The sequence below is a fragment of the Tachypleus tridentatus genome, chromosome 10, assembly GCF_004210375.1.
Source record: "Tachypleus tridentatus isolate NWPU-2018 chromosome 10, ASM421037v1, whole genome shotgun sequence".
NCBI classification, from domain to species: Eukaryota; Metazoa; Arthropoda; class Merostomata; order Xiphosura; family Limulidae; genus Tachypleus; species Tachypleus tridentatus.
The window spans coordinates 91465244-91484531 of record NC_134834.1 but is presented as its reverse complement, the minus strand read 5'-3'; the positions used below and the strand labels follow the sequence as shown (position 1 = coordinate 91484531).

Below are 19288 nucleotides of genomic sequence, written 5' to 3'. Positions count from 1 at the left end.
GTAGATAAAATTCATTAAAATAAAGGCAACATATTAATACTTTTCAGATATTGTCTTTCAATATTCCTTTTATAAAGATTCCGTAATTCGACCTCAAAATACCAGCGAGGGAAAATATTTGTCAGTAAAATACATAGTATAAACTACCTATACACTACGAACTGTTGAAACATAAGCTATTATAAGCGATCATTCGAGGCAGCATTCATTTTGCAGCTGGTGCTGTTTGACTAAATAAAGCTTAATGTTCAGCGTGCCAGGAATCTCAATCTGATAATTTATAGTTCGCAACCCATTACTTCATAAACGCGCTACGCTCTTTGTGGCCTGTGATACGCTATAAAAAGGATGATTAAATTTAACTAGTCTATAACAATTGCCCAGGAGTTGGCTGTATGTATTATTGACTAGCTGTTTTCAGCCTAGTTTACTATTTTAGAATTACAGGGTGCTAGTGCATATATGCGTCGAATACCTGTTTATATTTTTACTGAATGGTAGTTTTTCTATATTTTCCCACTTCTGTTTGTATTTTTACCTAATGGTACATACTATTCATAAATCTATTTCTGTTTCGGTTTTTACCTAATAGTAGCTGTCGTTTTTAGCTATATTTCCGTTTGTATTTTTACCTAATGGTATATATTATTTATAACTCTATTTCTGTTTCGGTTTTTATCTAGTGAAGCAAAAAACAGTGTTTATTTTCAGATAGTCTTTTTGTAGCCTTGCAAAAAAAACCTGTTGATCATTATGAGTTTGCTTGACCAATACAGATACAAAAACGTTTTGAATTTGTTCTTGTACTCTTGGTTTTACAATAAATTTACCTATTTATTTTCAAACCAACATATCAGGACGTACGTTCTGTAACACTTTACATATAATTTAAACACATTTATTCTTATACTGAATGAAAGCGAAGTTATGAATAATTTTAAAAAATTCCAGTTTTAAACTCGAGAGTGATCTTTCATCTATATGAGTTCTACAGTGTATCTTCACGCTTAAAATGTATAAATTATTAATTAGAGTCAATATTTTATTACCTAGATAACACTAACGTAAGTTGTAGTGTTATGTAATTTTTATTACAGAGAATATGTGTGTGTGTGTGTGTGTTTCGTATAGTAAAGCCACAAAGGGCTATCTGCTTAGCCCACCGAGGGAATCGAACCGCTGATTGTAGCGTTATAAATGCGGAGACATACCGCTGTACTAGCGGGGTGCTACAGAGAATAAAACACTACCTTCACTTTTTTATACCTCTATCACTAATGTAGCCAATTGTCAGATAATATTTAAATGGTTGTTGGTAAGTTATAATCGATTTTCTTTTTTTTTTACGTAAGTCAAGGAAGAATCCGTAGATGCTGGCCCGGCATGGCCAAGCGTGTTAGGGCGTGCGACTTGTAATCTGAAGGTCGCGGGTTCGCATTCCCGTCGCGCCAAACATGCTCGCCCTCCCAGCCGTGGTGGCGTTATAATGTGACGGTTAATCCCACTATTCGTTGGTAAAAGAGTAGCCCAAGAGTTGGCGGTGGGTGGTGATGACTAGCTGCCTTCCCTCTAGTCTTACACTGCTAAACTAGGGACGGCTAGCACAGATAGCCCTCGAGTAGCTTTGTGCGAAATTCCAAAAAACAACAAACAACAACAAACCGTAGATGCTAGACTTGTGTGATGACAAGAAACCCACTTGAAGTGAAAATGTATTCGCAAGACGGTTGGTATGAGTATTAAAACTTTAATTAAAATAAAGTGCAGAAAAACGTTTCGACCTTCGTTAATTAAAGTTTTCAAACCTATACCAGCCGTCTTAATAATACATAGATGTCAAATTTGCTTACATTACCTTTAAACATTTGTAAAAGTTTTGCACTAATAAACGAACAAAACTTTAATTCTTCTTTTGAGAGAATTTTGAAGAGAACGAACATCAGAATAAAGTTGTCGAAGTGTATGGTTTATTTGAAAAATAACTAATAATGTCTTATTAATCTCTTAACTCTCTAATGTTCGATAAAGTAAAGGCCCGGCATGACCAGGTGGTTAAGGCATTCGACTCGTAATCTGAGAGTCGCGGCTTCAAAAACCTGTCACACCAAACTTGCTGGCCCTTTTAGCCGACAGAGCGTTATAATGTGGTTGTCAATCCCACTATTCGTTGGAAAAAGAGTAGCCCAAGAATTGACGGTGGATGGTGATGACTAGCTGCCTTCCCTCTAGTCTTACAGTTCTAAATTAGGGACGACTAGTGCAGATAGCTCTCGTGTAGCTTTACGCAAAATTCAAAACAAACAAATGATAAAGTAAAGCCTGGCAAACAACGTCAATTAAAACATTTATCACTTCAAAAGAAATATTTGAAAGGCTTCTAATAAGATTAAATGTTTCGTTTTTATGAAAATTTGAAATTTTAACAGGAGGAGGGAAAATTCTTAAGAATTTCGATACATGAACTGAAGATCAGATATATTTGTGGATTAAATATACTAATTGTTTGAATTGAAATATTTAACAACTATTGATTTTTTAATTGTACTTTAAAAAATTTAAAAGTTCTTGTTTCTCTTCAGCCCCACATCTAGCAATATAAAATTCATTGTTTGAAATTCAGCGCAAAGCTACAGAATGTACCTATTTGTACCCTGCCCACCACAGGTATCGAAACCCGATTTCTATTAGTGTTCGTGCTTAGTCATACCGCTGTATCATTGGAGGGAACTTATATTTGACCTGTTTCGTGGTTTCGTATGTCACCAGTTCGGTGTTCTCGTCATTTATCTGGCGTATACTATTACGGGCGTCTTTTCGTCAGAACACTTCACATTTACGTAAACAAGTACATAGAGCACGAACGTTATAAATCACAATATACTGGTAAAAAAAAACGTTATAAATCACAATATACTGGTCAAACAAAACATTATAAATCACAATATACTGGTCAAACAAAGCATTATAAATCACAATATACTGGTCAAACAAAGCATTATAAATCACAATATACTGGTCAAACAAAACGTTTTAAATCACAATATACTGGTCAAACAAAACGTTTTAAATCACAATATACTGGTGAAACAAAACGTTATAAATCACAATGTACTGGTCAAACAAAACGTTATAAATCACAATATACTGGTCAAACAAAACGTTATTTATAAACGCGGGGTTGATAATATTGACCAGGTTGAGTGTCCTTAAAAATAGTAATAAAAAGAACCATAAGGATATTAAGTGTTGCTTGAAGAATCTTCGCAAAATATCATATCTGCAAACAACATCCAACCACGTGGATGTGTGTGTGTTTCTCTTATTGCAAAGCCCCATCAGGCTATCTGCTGAGCCTACCGAGGGTAATCGAACCCCCTGAGTTTAGCGTTGTAAATCCATAGACTTAGCGCTGTACTAGCGGGTGACCCAATCGCGTGGAACGTTTAAAGCGCATAAATAGAATTAAACTAGTATATTGTAGTCGCCAAAACGAGTAACACCAGAAAAACAAAGGGTAAGCTAAAGACCACTAGGTTAATAACAACCTCCACGCAGACCATGGGAAAGCTAAGGTTTCAGTAAAAATCGTGTTTTCGAAGAGCACACCTAATATTGTTATTCATTGTTACTGCTCATGTGTTAATAATCAGATATCTAGTTTTATATAAAAATATTGATTATTCTACTTTGTGAAATGTGGGCTTTACTTTAGATCAGCGACAAATTAATTTACTTACAACAATAAAATCCGGGATTCGTTTTCCCGCTTTGGACAGAGCCTATCGCATGGCTTTGCACTAAAAACATAAAAGCGACTTTCTGACTGTGTTGGTTTTGATCAGTTTTTTCAACTACCTCTAGACAAAACACTAAGACCCCAACGAAGAAATAACTGTTTATTAAACATTCATTTTTGACTCAAACCACTTACACTACAGTAGAATTTTCATTATTATCTGACAACTAACCTCTGATTCGGGCTACTTGTTTTCAAATCGGTTTCTTTCTGGTCTGATTACCTAACTACAGATAGGCACTCAAACTATAATTGCGCTCTGACATACGCTACCTTTCTCCTATTAAGTATCCAATCTGATTATCTGTGTTTCACCAAACCAGACACTCCGAGCTTAGTTATGTAGACTGCTCGCCACCTGTCTGATCTTATTTCCTATCTCAAGACAACAATCATACAAAATATAACCTATGGCATTCCTTTTATGTGAACACTCGAAAAGTTTCTGTTCCTTTAACTTAGGTTGTTCTCAGATCATGTTTCATTGGAAGATGCTCTCAAAACATCTGATGACTCACAAAGGTACATTCTATGGTCTATAGATTAATGTTTTGAAGAGCTCTCATACAACACCATTCCTCTACGTTAACCCGTTCACAGGAGAACGCTGAGGCACATTTTCCTAAATAGATCTAGCTTGGCCCAAGTATTACTAATTATTAATTATAATTAAAATAGATAGAGCCTATTTAGTTTCACAAATCCCTAAAAATATAAATACGTATATGTTTGTATATAAACAACAAACTTTATATTCTTGAGTAAATCTTGGAATATTATAATAACATTTTCATTTTTATTAATACACCATTGAAAATAAATTTTGTTTGTGCGAGCTAAGAACACCAAAACCAGAACTGGTTTATAGTTATGACTTTTAAAACCTGTTTATTTTAGTTGAGTGTGGTAATTAAACAAACATACCTTGTTCTCTGAAGCTGAATAACCAGAATAAGGTGACTGGTTCAGTAGGTTCTGCAAACGTTGTCTGCTCGAACTGGCAGATAATACCTGTATGTGTTCCAAACGGAAACATAGCCACGCACTGAAAACAAGAAATACAGTTGGTGAAAACATGCTCTAGAAGCTGAGCAGCACTCCTTGTGGCAAGATTGATAAACACTTAGTTATATATACACGTATATATACTGGAACATAGAGTGGTCGTGGACGAACCTTGAGGATATGCCTCAGTTGTACTTCTGAGCATCGAGGAGCAGTTCGAAACTTCAAATCGCTGCTGGTGATGCCATATCCACAAGCCTAAAACGTCACAGTCGACTGTATAATATCAATTTTCCAAATTTTAATCACGGTAAATGGTACTGTTTAAGTGTTTTAACGGTTAGCCATTTTAGTTCGGCCACAATGCATCATTTTCTTGCTCTCAGAACTGCTTGCTAACTTTACCCATCCCTTTGTTCTTTCCGCGTAAAACATATATTACTATCGCTCGAACAGTGCCGGTCGCCTTGTTCCCCTGCTTCAAAGCGCCAAATTTGATTTGTTACTTTTCTCTCGTCAAGTGACACACTCTTTGTTGTTATTTCTTTTTATTGTTGTCGCTTTTTAAAGTTCTGCGAAAGGTCGTAAGACTAACCGCTGTCAGAATAAATGACATCAAACACTGTCACTTGTACTGATTTTTTTTCTTTCTTTTTTTTTTGTATTTCCCACCAGCGTTCTACATCCACTGTAACAGCAAAGAAACAAAACGGGGGAATATCTGCCTCTACCTAGCTGATCCATAACATCTCTTGCCCCGCGCGAAAAGACCGCGTATTGGAGCGTGACATTGCTGCGCGTTCTGCTATCCCGGCACGTGCTCTAAACTACAGTTCGTTGCGTGCACTGAAACTAAAACTATTTACATTGGCACGTCTGCTGCAAAACGTATTCTGGGAGAAATCCTAAATCAGTAGAGAAGAACTGTTAATCGTGTTAAGATTGTCATACCTATGTCATTGAAATCTTCTTTTCTGAAAAGCGTATACGTAAACTAGAATATTACAAACAATTATTGTTCTCAGTTTAACTATTAATATAAGTGTCAGAAGTTAATACATAAGATAATGTATAAGTTAGAAGTTCCACAGAAAGCAATAATTCTATATCTTTTCGTCTGATTTTATACTTATCGGTAATATTCCATAACTGTGGTATCACATCATACTGACTGGACGATCAGAATTCTGGAACACTTTGATCAGATATTTGTAGATTTCTCTCTATCTGCCTTTTTTCATAACAACTTTGAATTAATTAGTAGAGCGAATCGAAAATAAAATAATGTGTAATGGATGAACGAGGATTATCGAACAGTTTAGTAAAGTATCAAAACAGGTAAAGATCCAATATATATATTGATCAGATAAGATAACATTATATTTGTATACTTAATTATAACAAAGCCAGTTAGGCTATCTGACCACGTCCCTAATTTTGAATTACTGATCAAATAGTTTGTTTTAAATTTCGCGCAAGAGCTACGCGAGGGCTGTCTGCGTCAGCCGTCCCTAATTTACAGTGCAAGACAAGAGGGAAAGCAGCTAGTCATTACCACACACAGGCAACTCTTGAGCTACTCTTTTACCAACGAATAGTGGGATTGACCGTGATATTATAACGCCCGCCACAAGTTAAATGGCAAGCATGTTCGGTGTGATCCTCGGATTACGAATCGAGCACCCTAACAACCTCACCATGTCGGAACACATAACCAAGAGAAAGCGGCCAGTTAGTACCTCCTTACCACCTACCATCCATGCTAAGAAACTGACTGCCACCCTTAGAACGCTTAAAACACGAAGAATATTTTGTGATACTTTACGAACTCGAACCTGAAACCATAGCTCCCCCACAGGTCAGCCCACGCCTGACTGTAATACACATCCCCCGCTGGTACAGCGGAAAGTCTACGGATTTATAACACTAAAATCAGAGGCTCGATTCCCCTCAGTGGATTCAGCAGTTAGCCCGATGTAGCTTTGCTATAAGAAAACACACACACTGTAATTCAGCTGTAGGACACAAATCATGAATTGACTCTAAATTTCCATTTTTAAAAAATTAGTAATATAAACGTATTTGAATAAAAGTAGCACATTGTTTTGAATTCAGCACAAAGCTACAACATTGGGCTATCTGTGTTCTACCCAGCACTACTATCGTAACCCATACTGTCAGTCTGCAGACATACCGCTATGCTACTGGAGAGCTACCCTTGTTTTAATTACAGCAACCTTATAACTATATTATTTTTCTGTCCCACAGTTTTTCGTATTCCAAAACTAACTTATAATTTATTTGTAACTGTTATTATATAATTAAAATTATATACTGGAAGAATATTTGGTGATATAGGTAATGTGTTTTGTATTAACAGAAAATATTTTGTTTGCTTGTTTGTTTTTGGAATGAATCACAAAGATGCATAATGACATATTTATGCTCTGCTCATCAGGGACATCAAAACCCGGTTTCTAGAGGTGCGAGTCCGCAGACATGCCACTGTTCCACTGAGTGGCTAGCCCCAAAAAAAAAGCCCTCGGATTATTTTATTCTGTCTTTGGTTTTTAATTTCGCGGAAAGCTACACGAGGGCTATCTGAGATAGCCGTCCCTAATTTAGCAGTGTAAGACTAGAGAGAAGGCAACTAGTCATCACCAATCACCGCCAACTCTTTGGCTACTCTTTTACCAACGAATAATGGGATTGACCGTCATAGTTTAATGCCCCCACGGCTGAAAGGGAGAGCATATTTGTAACGATTGAGATTCGAACCCGCAACCCTCAGATTACGAGTCGAACGCCTTAACCCACCTGGCCATGCCGGGCCTTTTATTCTGTCTTGTAGTTTCCAAATATCAAACTACTACAAAACCTTTAAGTCACAAAGAGTTTATTCAATGAAAGTGTTCAGAACTTCATTTTTATACACTTAATTAATGTTTAACTGAATGATGCCCGAAACATAATTTGCAACGTAATCTACTTTTCCCACGGTTTATGGCATGTAAAACATTTTGCACTAATGTTTGGCTTACCATAGATACCAAAATTTTAATTTAATGATGTAAATCTATTTCAATTCAAAATGTATTTGAAAGCGTAGTTGAACATGTAAGTAAACTAACAAATTATAGAACTCAAGATTAAAGTTTTATTTAAAATTTCGTGACATTAAAATTGTTTGTTTCTTATCCATATGTGTTTTAATTAAAATTGATAAAAAATATAAACTTGCTGAAAGAATTTTTTACTAGTGATGGTAGATTATTCGGCGTGTGTTCCTGTAGGGGACAACGGTAAGTTTATTAACTTACAACGCTTAAGGCCCGAAACGGCCAGATGGTTAAGGCATTCGACTCGTAATTTGAGGGTCGTGGACTCGAATCCCAGTCACACCAAACATGCTCATTCTTTCAGCCGTGGGGGCGTTATAATGTGACTATCAATTCCATTATTCGTTGGTAAAAGAGTAACCCAAGAGTTGGCGGTGGGTGATTATGACTAACTGCCTTTCTTCTAGTCTTACACTGCTTAATTAAGGACGACTAGCGCAAATTGCCCTTGTGTAGCTTCGAGCGAATCTCAAAAACAAACAACACTTAAGTTCTTGGTTGAATTCTGAACAGTAACCAGAGCTAAGATGGTACATTGGTTAAGACCGAAAAATAACAGTAATGCTTTTGTTGATATAATGTGAAATTGTTAATTTTTTCTACACGAACATATTTAGTGTGAGTGGTAGAAACCGACATAAAAATTAACATTCCATTAAACATTTTCATTTAAAATATTTCATAATATACTCGTGATTAAGTCATATTACCAAAAGTTAAAAATTATTATTCCAATCAAAATAAATCATAAAAATAAAGGAATAGTTCTACAAGGACACAAAGTTCTCCTAACAGTCCTATTTTCCTATAACATATAATACCTTGTGTTTAGCGCCATCTATCAACAAGTTTTACACAAATCACCTTGCGCATACACACAAAAATGTTTTGCGATAAACTTTTTTCTGTGAACATTTGCAGCGCCAACAATATCAAAATGTGTTGTTTATAATTATATGTGTGAATAAAGGCAGAGTGCGAACCAGAACAATATTTTGCTAAAGTCTATGATGCCATTTTCTTAATAAACTATTATAAACCTCATAGTAAGTAAAAATATGTTTAATTTGATTGTTCTCTCATGATTATATCTATAACCAGGGGCTTATGTGGGGGTATGATGCATACAATCATCCCCCCCTACAGTTTGGTCTGTTGAATTGTTTTATTGCATCACAGGCCTACAAATTGTGTGTTTGTTCTTGGGATTCTCGTGTTCTTACCAATCGAATTACATAATTAGGCCTAGATGTAGGCTTTTTCAGTAGCCGAAATGTACGTCTTTAATATAGGCATGCTTCTAAGCTTTTCGATCTGAGCGATAGTTCGTAAGTATCAGTCAGTAAACCTAAGTATACATGCAAGTATCGTGGCAACAAGATTACTCTGTGACTGCATGTTTACAGCTTTCAGGTTCATGTAATCAGAGATTACCAATTTGTAAACTGAACAGTCCACATAAGTGGTGGCAAGAATCATCCCCCCCCATCGAATGTAAAAAATCTACACCCCTGTAGACTATAAGGTACTTGTTTTAATTCAGAATTCTGATAAACTGGTTTCAGTATGCAAAGGGCCTATTCCTTAAACTAAAACTGTCAGTAAATGATGCGAAACTTGAGTCACAATGCGTCTGTTTAGCCAATTAGACTAGACAAGGCCTAATAGTGTACCACAATATGCCTTGGAAGACTCAGATTTTCAGTCGTAATATGCTACTGAGCAATTTCAACTGTAAAAGATTTATAGCTGTCATAATCAATCCCGCTATTTCTTTAAAAATCGCCTTGTAAGCGGCGAGTGTTGCTGTCTGTTTGCCATCTACATGCTTAGCAGTTCTAAATTCGGAATTGTTCTGTCTGGGCATTGAATTTTTTTTACCTACACGCTTAGCCAATGCGTCGCGTAAGAATAACTTATTCTTTTGTATTTAGTATATTCCATTTTCATCTTTTTTGTTTAATTATTTTTAATTATCACTTTTATGAGTAGTCTTTATTTATCAAGTGCCATCTAATAATGTTTGCAATAACAGTATTGCTCTGCGAATAGCAAACAAGTTCCCAAGTGTATTGAAAATTTGGATGAAAGCATGTTAAAATTTGTTTGTTTAAAATTAAGCACAAAGCAGCACATTGGGCTATATGTGCTCTGCCCACCACGGGTATCAAAACCAGGTTTTTATCGGTGTGAGTCTGCAGACATATCGTTGTGCCGCTTGTAGGTGTACGTTAAAGAAAGAGATAGAATAGTCAGACTATGCCTGCATCCCACAAATCTAATACTTTGACCAGGTAAACAACAGTAACAATAAATTTGATGTGACCTTGTAAGAGGATGTATTTTTGTTTTTGTTTATTATTAAGCGAAACGTATACAATGGGCTAACTGTTCTGGGTGTCGAAACTCGATTTTTAGCGCTATAAGCTTGGTTTGTTTTTTAATTTCGCGCAAATATACATGAGGGGTATCTGCGCTAACTGTTCATAATTTCGCAGTGAAATACTAGAAAGAAAGCAGATAGTCATCACCACCCACCGCCCACTCTTTGGATAGGTTACTCTTTTACCAACGAATAGTGGATTGACCGTCACATTATAACTCTCCTACAGCTGAAAAGGCGAGCATTTTTGGTGGGACGGGAATTCGAACCCACAACCTACAGATTGCAAGTCAAGCGCCCTAACCACTTGGCCATGCCAGGCCCAATGTTATAAGCCTTCAGAACTTCTACTAAGTGACTAGACGGCTACAGAGTGTAAACAATCTTATAAGAATCTTTTACCCTTCCATTACACCCCCCCAAAAGAGAAGAAAGTTACCAAACCTTTCCTTTAGCAAGCAACTAATTTACATTTTTCAAAAATAGTACGTGTTTCATTGCATTTAATTATTATTATATATATATTTCGTTATATTTAGCACAAATCGAATCCGCATACAATTGTTCTATGATGGCGGTCTACATCTGCGGTTAGCCACATTATTTGTTTGTTTTGCTGAATTTCACGCAAGGCTACTCAAGAGATACAAATGTTTTTCGTCCATAGTTCTGGAATGATATAATAACGCCACCTGCTGTCAATTCGAGATCCACCGGAATCGAATATTGAAATTACACTATCATTCTTCTAAAACACCCACGACGTTTGTGATTTCTTTACAGCAAAGCCACATCAAGCTGTCTGCTGTGTCCACCGAGAGGAATCGAGCCCCTGAATTTAGCGTTCTAAATCCGTAGACTTACCGCTGTTCTAGCGAGGGACAAACACCCACGGCCTCAGAGTGCAGACTACTCTAATGTCACAGAGAATAAAAATTAAGTTCACAGTCACGTGACTACATTCTCTCCTCTTTTTAGTTTTTTTTTTAACGTATACTTGTGTTTAACCCAGATATACGATATATTATCTGTTTTACTTACTGTGGTAAAAAGCTCAAGGGTACGTTGGTCCGAACTGTAATTAGAGAAAGAATAATATGGCAATAAGGCCAACCCAGCTAAAGTTTTAAATTTGGACATTCTGAGCTATTATTAATATTAACTTTCAATCAAAACAATGCATGTACTTAAAATAAAACAAAATCAATCTAGCAGTCGTTTTAGCTAAGTAATAACACTTTTTCTTATATTATTTCTTATAAAGGTTATAACGTATTGCTTCATCTTGTGAAGATGTGTACCTTCGCTCTTAATGATAGCTTTGGACGTGATCACAGTAGCATCTCACGAGGTGCGGCTAGCTTAGGTTATTTAGGTTATTCCTAAATACATATACTAAGATGACAATATTAGCTGTAAAAGTAGTACAATAGAAATTAAGTTAGAAAATAATAACACTCCGTCTATTACACATCCTAACTACAAATAAAGTGCATAAAATTTGCTACACATGGAACACAAAATGTGTTATATTCATCACGAATAACTGAATCTTCAAATGCATACAAGTGATCAAAACACAGTGACAAAAATGAGTATCTTATTTATGGTATTTCTATTTTCGTAACTTATAAAAGAGACATATGTCCCCATAGCTGTTTAACTAGCTTAAGACAAACACTGACATTTATCATTGCTATCTGATCAACTGACGTAAGACGAATACTGTTATTGGTCGTTGTTATCTGATCAACTGATGTAAAACGAACACTGGTATTGATCATTGCTATCTGATCAACTGATGTAAAACGAACGCTGGTATTGATCATTGCAATCTGATCAACTGACGTAAGACGAATACTTTTATTGGTCATTGCTATCTGAGAGTAACCAATAGAAGATTAGCTCATTTACAGAAATCAGAAAACAGAGTTAAAAAATTGTGGTAGGGGAATATGGGGGTAAATGTCGGTAAGTTATTGTATGTTGAGAATTTAGTTGAACCTGGAAATAAACTCAACAAAATATCGTTTCTTTCCCAAGTGTCACCATCTTTCATTTACCATCAGTACCTGTAATTCACAAGGTATGTTTATTTTATACATTGAACTGTGACATAATACTCACACAAACACCACTAATTTACTAAATACATCGCTCACTAGGAACAAAAAATTAACAATCTTATAAATTCATTGTCTAGATCACATTAAAGTGCACACTATAACTGAATACAATGAAAGGACATTTTATGAAGTTGGTTTTTTTAGAAAATGCTTTTGTAGGAACGGTTTTATGCAGACAGATAATCAACTGTGCGGTCATGTTGCATTAGCACAACTTGACTTATTATTCTTCACGCAAAAACACACTTACATAAGTACAGATAGTTAAAATTTGTTGGTTGAAAAAGAGAATGTAACGTGCAGCCAGTAGATGTCCATATGGATACACAAGGCACGGCTGGTAGCCAATGACAAGGTTCGGCTAAGATATCAGAATGTTGTATATTTTGTTTGAATGTAACTTTATCTGCGTAGTGTTACAGGAATATGGCCAAGTGATCCAAATGCTATCTTATATCGCACTGTAAATTGCTTACTTGGTTTAGATATAATACAAAGAAATACAGTGATGTTATTCTTCTGATGTATGGTTAACAAACCAGCGTATATAAAGTACAGATACAAAAGGAATGTGTAAGCTGGGATTCACACTCTTTACTTTTCAAGTAAAATATATATTGAATAAACATACTTAATGAAGCCAATTCTTATAACTTGTTTAGAAATCACAACCTGTACGTGCAAGAAACGTCTTAAAACTCCGCCTTGTGAATGCAAGAAATATTCTTTTGTTGTAATGAAGTGTAAGGATGGCAGAAAGACGACAATGTGGTTGGTTGTACGAATAAATAAGGGGTGGGAGCTTCATGGGGTCAGTACATGACTTTGGAGATGACGAAGACGACAAATTTTATTTTTGAAGCCTTTCCCGAAAGGTGTATTGTTTTAATAAGTTGAATTCACACCAACTGTACATTATTATGATTAGTACAATGGTGTGAATACATGACTTTGAAGACGAGGAAGACGACACTTTTTATTTTTGAAGTATTTCCCTGAAGGCGTATGGTTTTGGTAAGTTGAATTCATACCAATTTAAATTAATATAAAATCGATAGTATGCAACTTTTACCCAACTAAAATAAATAAGTCAAAATTTGAGTTTTGTTCCATGTTTTGGTTTATAAAGAACTTAGTTTGATTCGTTTCTCCTGTGCACATGTTAGTTTGTAACTGAATAGTGTTCATATTAAACCAACATTAATTCTTTTCCGTTTTTCAACATCCATAATTATATCATCACAACGTGAATAGTTCACTGTATGGAAATACGCTAATTTAAAGTAATAAAGCACAAATCTCTTGCTTCATATTCTTAAAAGGAAACATAATTAATGTAAAAACACTTAATTGACGGTTTTCGAAAGACAACCTAAACATATCTTTTATTAAAATTATAAGCACAATCGACTGTCATATTTTGTTCCTAAATTTTCAGCCTTTTCGAAAAAGTAAAAGTTGATAATCTAGATAGACATCCACATTCAGCTGATCCAAGTTAACTTAAAACAAAACATGGCTACCAAGGTTTACTCACAGAATGACTTTACCCAATTTCTGGCTTATGAAGAAAGTCTCAGCGTAGATGCCGAAACAGGCAGTTATAATACAGGGGATCCAACCTTTTGGCACTCGCGACCCCTTACCTAAAAGTTTGAAACCCATGTGACCCCCTACTTAGGGCTTACTATCAGCAGCTTAATTTTTCTTTTATTTTCTGTGAAGGAGAGGGAAAGAAACATCTAAAAAAAATTTAGAAATTCTGTAATTATTTATTAGCAAATTAAATCACATTGGTCCAACCTGAATTCACAAAAAGAACATATATTTCTTAAAATAACATTAAATAGGTTTGAACAGCTATCCAGCACAACTAGTGAGATGCCTGATGTTGCATTTCAGCAGCAAGCTTTGAAATTCGTGGCCGAGCGTTTGTTAGAGCCAGTCTCATGTCATCTCCAACATCCAATCTGTTCCTATTCTTTGTTTTTATATTGACAAGAGTTGAAAATCCTGCCTCACACAAGTAGGTAGAAGCAAATGGAACAAGGACACGTAAAGCTATCATGCTGACTTTTGAGTATGACTGATACATAGCGCACCAAAACTGAGTTACGGATTTCACCTTGAAGAGATCACGAGCTGAAGAGTCGTTCCTTAGATCCAGAAATTCATCTTGGATATCATCTGGGATGCTGGATACATCAAGTTCAGTACAAAATGGGTTCCTTACCAGGGCCTCCTGTTCCTGTGATAGCTCAGGGGAAGTAACGCTCGACTTCCTATTCTAGAGACTGAAGATGTTCGGTAATCTCATCCTTGAGGAACTAATCCAGTTGGATCTGAGACTCATCCGTCACTCCACAAAGTTTTTCAAACATAGCGATGTTTCCAAGATTGGTTTTCCGACGCCAGTTCTGCAGTTTGGAAACAAAGGCCCGAAGACTATCTTGAAAAAGGAGAACATGTGTTTCCCTTCCTTGAAGCTTCAAATTGAGCTTGTTCAGCTGGTCAAAAAATGTCAGCTAGGTATGCAACCCTTTTATTCCATGCTTCATCTTCGAAGTGAGCTACAAGATCTTTCCTTTCTTGAGTCTCCATGAATAGCTTTATTTCATCTTTCATTTCAAAGACACGATTAATAACGTTTCCTTTCGACAACCAACGTACTGCTGTGTAGAAGAGAAGGACTTTGTGGTCAGCATTCGTGTCTTTGCATAGTTCTATGAATAGGCGAGTGTTGAGTGCTTGAATCTTCACATAATTTACAATTTTGATTACAGATTCAAGCACTTCCTGCAGAGAGGCAGGGAGAGTCTTACTGGCGAGAGCATATCGGTGAATCATGCAGTGGATGCCCTTTGCTTGAGATGCTAGCTTCTTCACTCTCGACTGGAATCCTGATTTCGATCCCAGCATAGCCGGTGCCCCACCCGTACAAACCCCACACACGTTTTCCCATTAAAGATCTTCGTCTTGAAAAAAAGTTGAAACTTTTTCCATGACATCATCAGCTTTTGTTGTGGTTTCAAGTGCACTGCAGAATAAGAATTCGTCTTTGATGTCACCTGAATTAATGTATCTCACGAAGACAAGCAACTGAGAACATGAACTTACATCTGTTGACTCGTCGAGCTGAAAGGAGAACAAAGGGGAACCCTTGATTTCAGTCAAAACCTGTTCCTTCATATCCATAGACATTTTAGAAATGCGCCTCTGTATAGTATTATTTAACAAAGATACTTGCTGCATCTTCTTTGCACTGGCTTCTCCAAGAATACGATTTACTGCTTTCATCATGCAGGGTTTAAGAAGTGTTTCTCCAATCGTGTGAGGCTTTTTTTGTTTAGCAATTTCGAATGCAATCTCATATGAAGCTTCCACTACGGCTGCACTTTGCTGCTGAAACTACCCACTTCTATCGATTCTTTGGCTTTTAAGACACCGTTCATGTCGTTTGAAGAAATCCAAACCCTTCTTTGCGTGTTCTGGATGTTTCAAAACACACTGTGGTTTCTCGATGCCGTCGTTGGCGAGCACAGTGGTGAAGCCAATGTTGAGGTAGCATTCTGAGTATCTGCGCCGTTTAGCCATGGATACAACTCACCTCTACTGCTTACTTATCTCCTTGTTAAAATAAAATAAAAATGTTGAATAATGAACGCTTTGGCAACTGTAGATCTTACACTGACTACTTGTGGGGGGTGCAGGTAGAGTAATGATGGGGTAAGTATTGGGAGGGAAGGGAGCGTGGCCAGTCGCGCGATTCGTCATCCACCAATCAGCAACGGACATGTGACTCACGTGCCGACAACGAGCACACACCCACTTAATCACAGCTAAACAGACACACAAGCATACGTACATGCGCGTGCACTCACATACTCGCTACTCACTAGTACACACATACATACAGTTGCAGACACATACACATTCACACAGGCACATTCACTCACAGGCACGCATACATACACCCATAATATCACCTAATGACATTGAACTAACGTAGCACACGTTTTGCTTTGCACCGAAACAAAAAAAATGTAAGAGCATGAAAATTTAATTGATGAAATAAAATTAATGTTATCCCAAGCTACTTCTAACAAGGCTACGCGACTCCCCTGTCAAGGCTTCGACCCCAGGGGTCGCGACCCACCGGTTGGGAACCCCTGCTATATAACATGAAACTCAAATTTTCAAATACTTGTTTGATCCTACAAAGTTGTGGTTTAATGGACAATTGGAAAACGTTTGTGAATAACATGCATAATCAATTCGGACACTAATATAACTCAACATCCATATGTCATCCTTAAAATTAATAAATTAACCAATTGGAGCAATATTGTCTGTTCTTCCATCAGAAATTCTTCCAGTTCATTAACATTACTTGCAGGTAAATCACGTACTTCTAGAAGTCACAGTCAACTGAATTACCATATCACAATTCGATGGTTCCCTAAAATGTTGCATTGGTGAACCTATTCTGCAGAATGTAGACGTTGAGCAAAACCATACTTCTATCACTGTTATATGTGTCACGTTTTGTATAAAACTTAGATTTAATATTTTAATTTAGTTCATTCTTTGAAAAATAGTATATGTCTGATAGCTGGCTGTAAGATACAGTGCTTGTCATCTAAACAATAAGCATTGTTTCAGGCGCCATTAGTATCCTGAAAGTATCCTATGAGGACATGTGATGTGCCTTGCTATCCTATGAGGACATGTGATGTGCCTTGCTGTGAGTAGAATACACCTCATTCGGCACCTGACATGTGGTCTTACTTTTGGAAGTATGTTTATACTCGTCTTTATATTGGCGTGGAGTCCAGTTGCAGCTACGAACATTTGTTTCAGTCATGAATTAAGTATCCTACGAGTGCAACGGATAGCTCTCCCCTGCTGGTGCTGTGAAGGGTGTTCCACTTTGTCTGGTCAATTGCGCCATTGCTAACAGTAATTTTAAGTCTCTTTTAGCTAATTCACAACAACCTACTGTGACTGACTAGATTTCAGACATTAAACGCTTTGTAAATGCCTGAAATATATAATGTCTCTTAGGTCTAATCATATTTTACAAATAAAATGGAGCACCTTAAACTTTGTTATTTTCTTTAAAGTAATAAGTATGAGACTAGTATACATAACATAAACTAAAGAGTAGTCATTTGTAACTCGGATCATGCGATAAATTATCTGATGCCTGAATTGTATAAACATTAACTTTGTATAGTTATCAGATTTATCGTAGTTATAGTATTAGATATTTCAATTACTATTTAATATTTCAGGGTTGTGTAGTTGTACAGGACAATGTTGTTACATTCAGAAAACCCAAATAAACGAAATGAATTAGTATGTATGCAGGTGTTATAACTGAATTTTAATTTTTTCATTATTTTTCAAAAAGTCTCGAGATACTTCAAATAAAACGTGAGCAACCGATTTCTGTATGAACTGACGCCATAGCGTTAAGTATTGTTTGTTTGTTTTGGAATTTCGCACAAAGCTACTCGAGGGCTATCTGCGCTAGCCGTCCCTAATTTAGCAGTGTAAGGCTAGAGGGAAAACAGTTAGTCATCACCACCCACCGCCAACTCTTGGGCTACTCTTTTACCAACGAATAGTGGGATTGACCGTCACATTATAACGCCCACAGGGCTGAAAGAGCGAGCATGTTTGGCGCGACCGGGATGCGAACCCGCGACCCTCAGATTACGAGTCGCACGCCTTAACACGCTTGGCCAAGCGTTAAGTAACAGATGTATAGTAGCAAATTAAACGCAAGTTAATCTTTAACGAAAGAAAAATACGTTTATAAAGACGTGATATAATTATTTAAACAAGTAGCGCACGGGCGTCGTCATGGTGCATGTTTCTGAGATATGTGTTCGTGTTTAAAAGTATGTTTACATACGCGCGTTAAACTGCACGAGCTGTAAAAACACCACGAGGAACAAATTATGTAAGTTTTACAAATAAACTTGGTACTATCACTTCGTTAGTTAATTGATGTTTATGTATACGTCATTATTATATGTAAGTTCCTTTTTGATAATTATTTTGCACTTTATTATAAAACATAATGTAAACATTCTACCATTCGAATACTTCAGTATCGTACTGTATAAAACCAGTTAGAGGTATGTAGGTATGAACAAACAACCACAGCCTCTGGAGCTTATTTAGCTGTCTTAGCATAAATGAAAATATGGAAAGTTAGCCCTGACCAAAATATGATTTTACAGTATGAAATTTTCCTTGTCAGAAATGTAACTTCTAACCCTTCAGTTCGTTTATTTTGTGATTCACACATCCCCTCTTGGTGAGTGAGGTTACAACTTAGATAATTCAGTCATACACTTAGAGTGGGAGTTTTAGAACAGGTTTTGTCTAGTTTTAATTGTTTGTCTTTCTCAACAATCGACGCCAACAGTTTACCTTTACCATGGTATCCGAGAGCCAATTAGAGAGGTGATAAAAAACGAGACTAGTGTTAATTATTGGAAGGCTCAAGACCCGGGAGTCCACCAGTCATTTAAAAACCTGAATAATATCGACGTTAACAGTGACTCATATATTTGACAGTTCTTGTGTTTCTAATCAAGTCGTTCCTTTTTACTAAGCATTTGCAACTCGCTTGCCACAACAATAGATACATGTAAAGTTATACACTTGAAATTTACCTAAGTTTTCATTTTAAATATATTTTTTCTAACTATCTCTTCTTTTTTTCTTTAAAGCCGGATAAAACCATCTCATCAGTACACTGAAATCCATAATCGAATCTCGGGACTGAAATAAGTGAGTATTTATTAGCTTGTGCTTTATTTGACTCGTTTATAGATTCAAATGA

At 36.4% G+C, this 19288-nt stretch overlaps 1 protein-coding gene and 1 long non-coding RNA gene across 2 annotated transcripts in view; one reads left to right on the top strand and one right to left on the bottom strand.

Moving 5' to 3' along the window:
- Positions 1-5649, bottom strand: part of LOC143229849 (uncharacterized) — a 69389-nt gene extending 63740 nt beyond the window's left edge. Inside the window, exon 1 of the mRNA XM_076462685.1 lies at positions 4721-5649. Within this exon, the coding sequence (XP_076318800.1) occupies positions 4721-4873 (153 nt within the window). The 5' untranslated portion in view covers positions 4874-5649. The remainder of the gene's footprint in view (positions 1-4720) is intronic.
- LOC143229851 (uncharacterized) overlaps positions 1-19288 on the top strand; it is a 42718-nt gene that overhangs the window by 1085 nt on the left and 22345 nt on the right. Inside the window, exon 2 of the long non-coding RNA XR_013016102.1 lies at positions 19176-19236. This is a non-coding gene — a long non-coding RNA (uncharacterized LOC143229851). The remainder of the gene's footprint in view (positions 1-19175; positions 19237-19288) is intronic.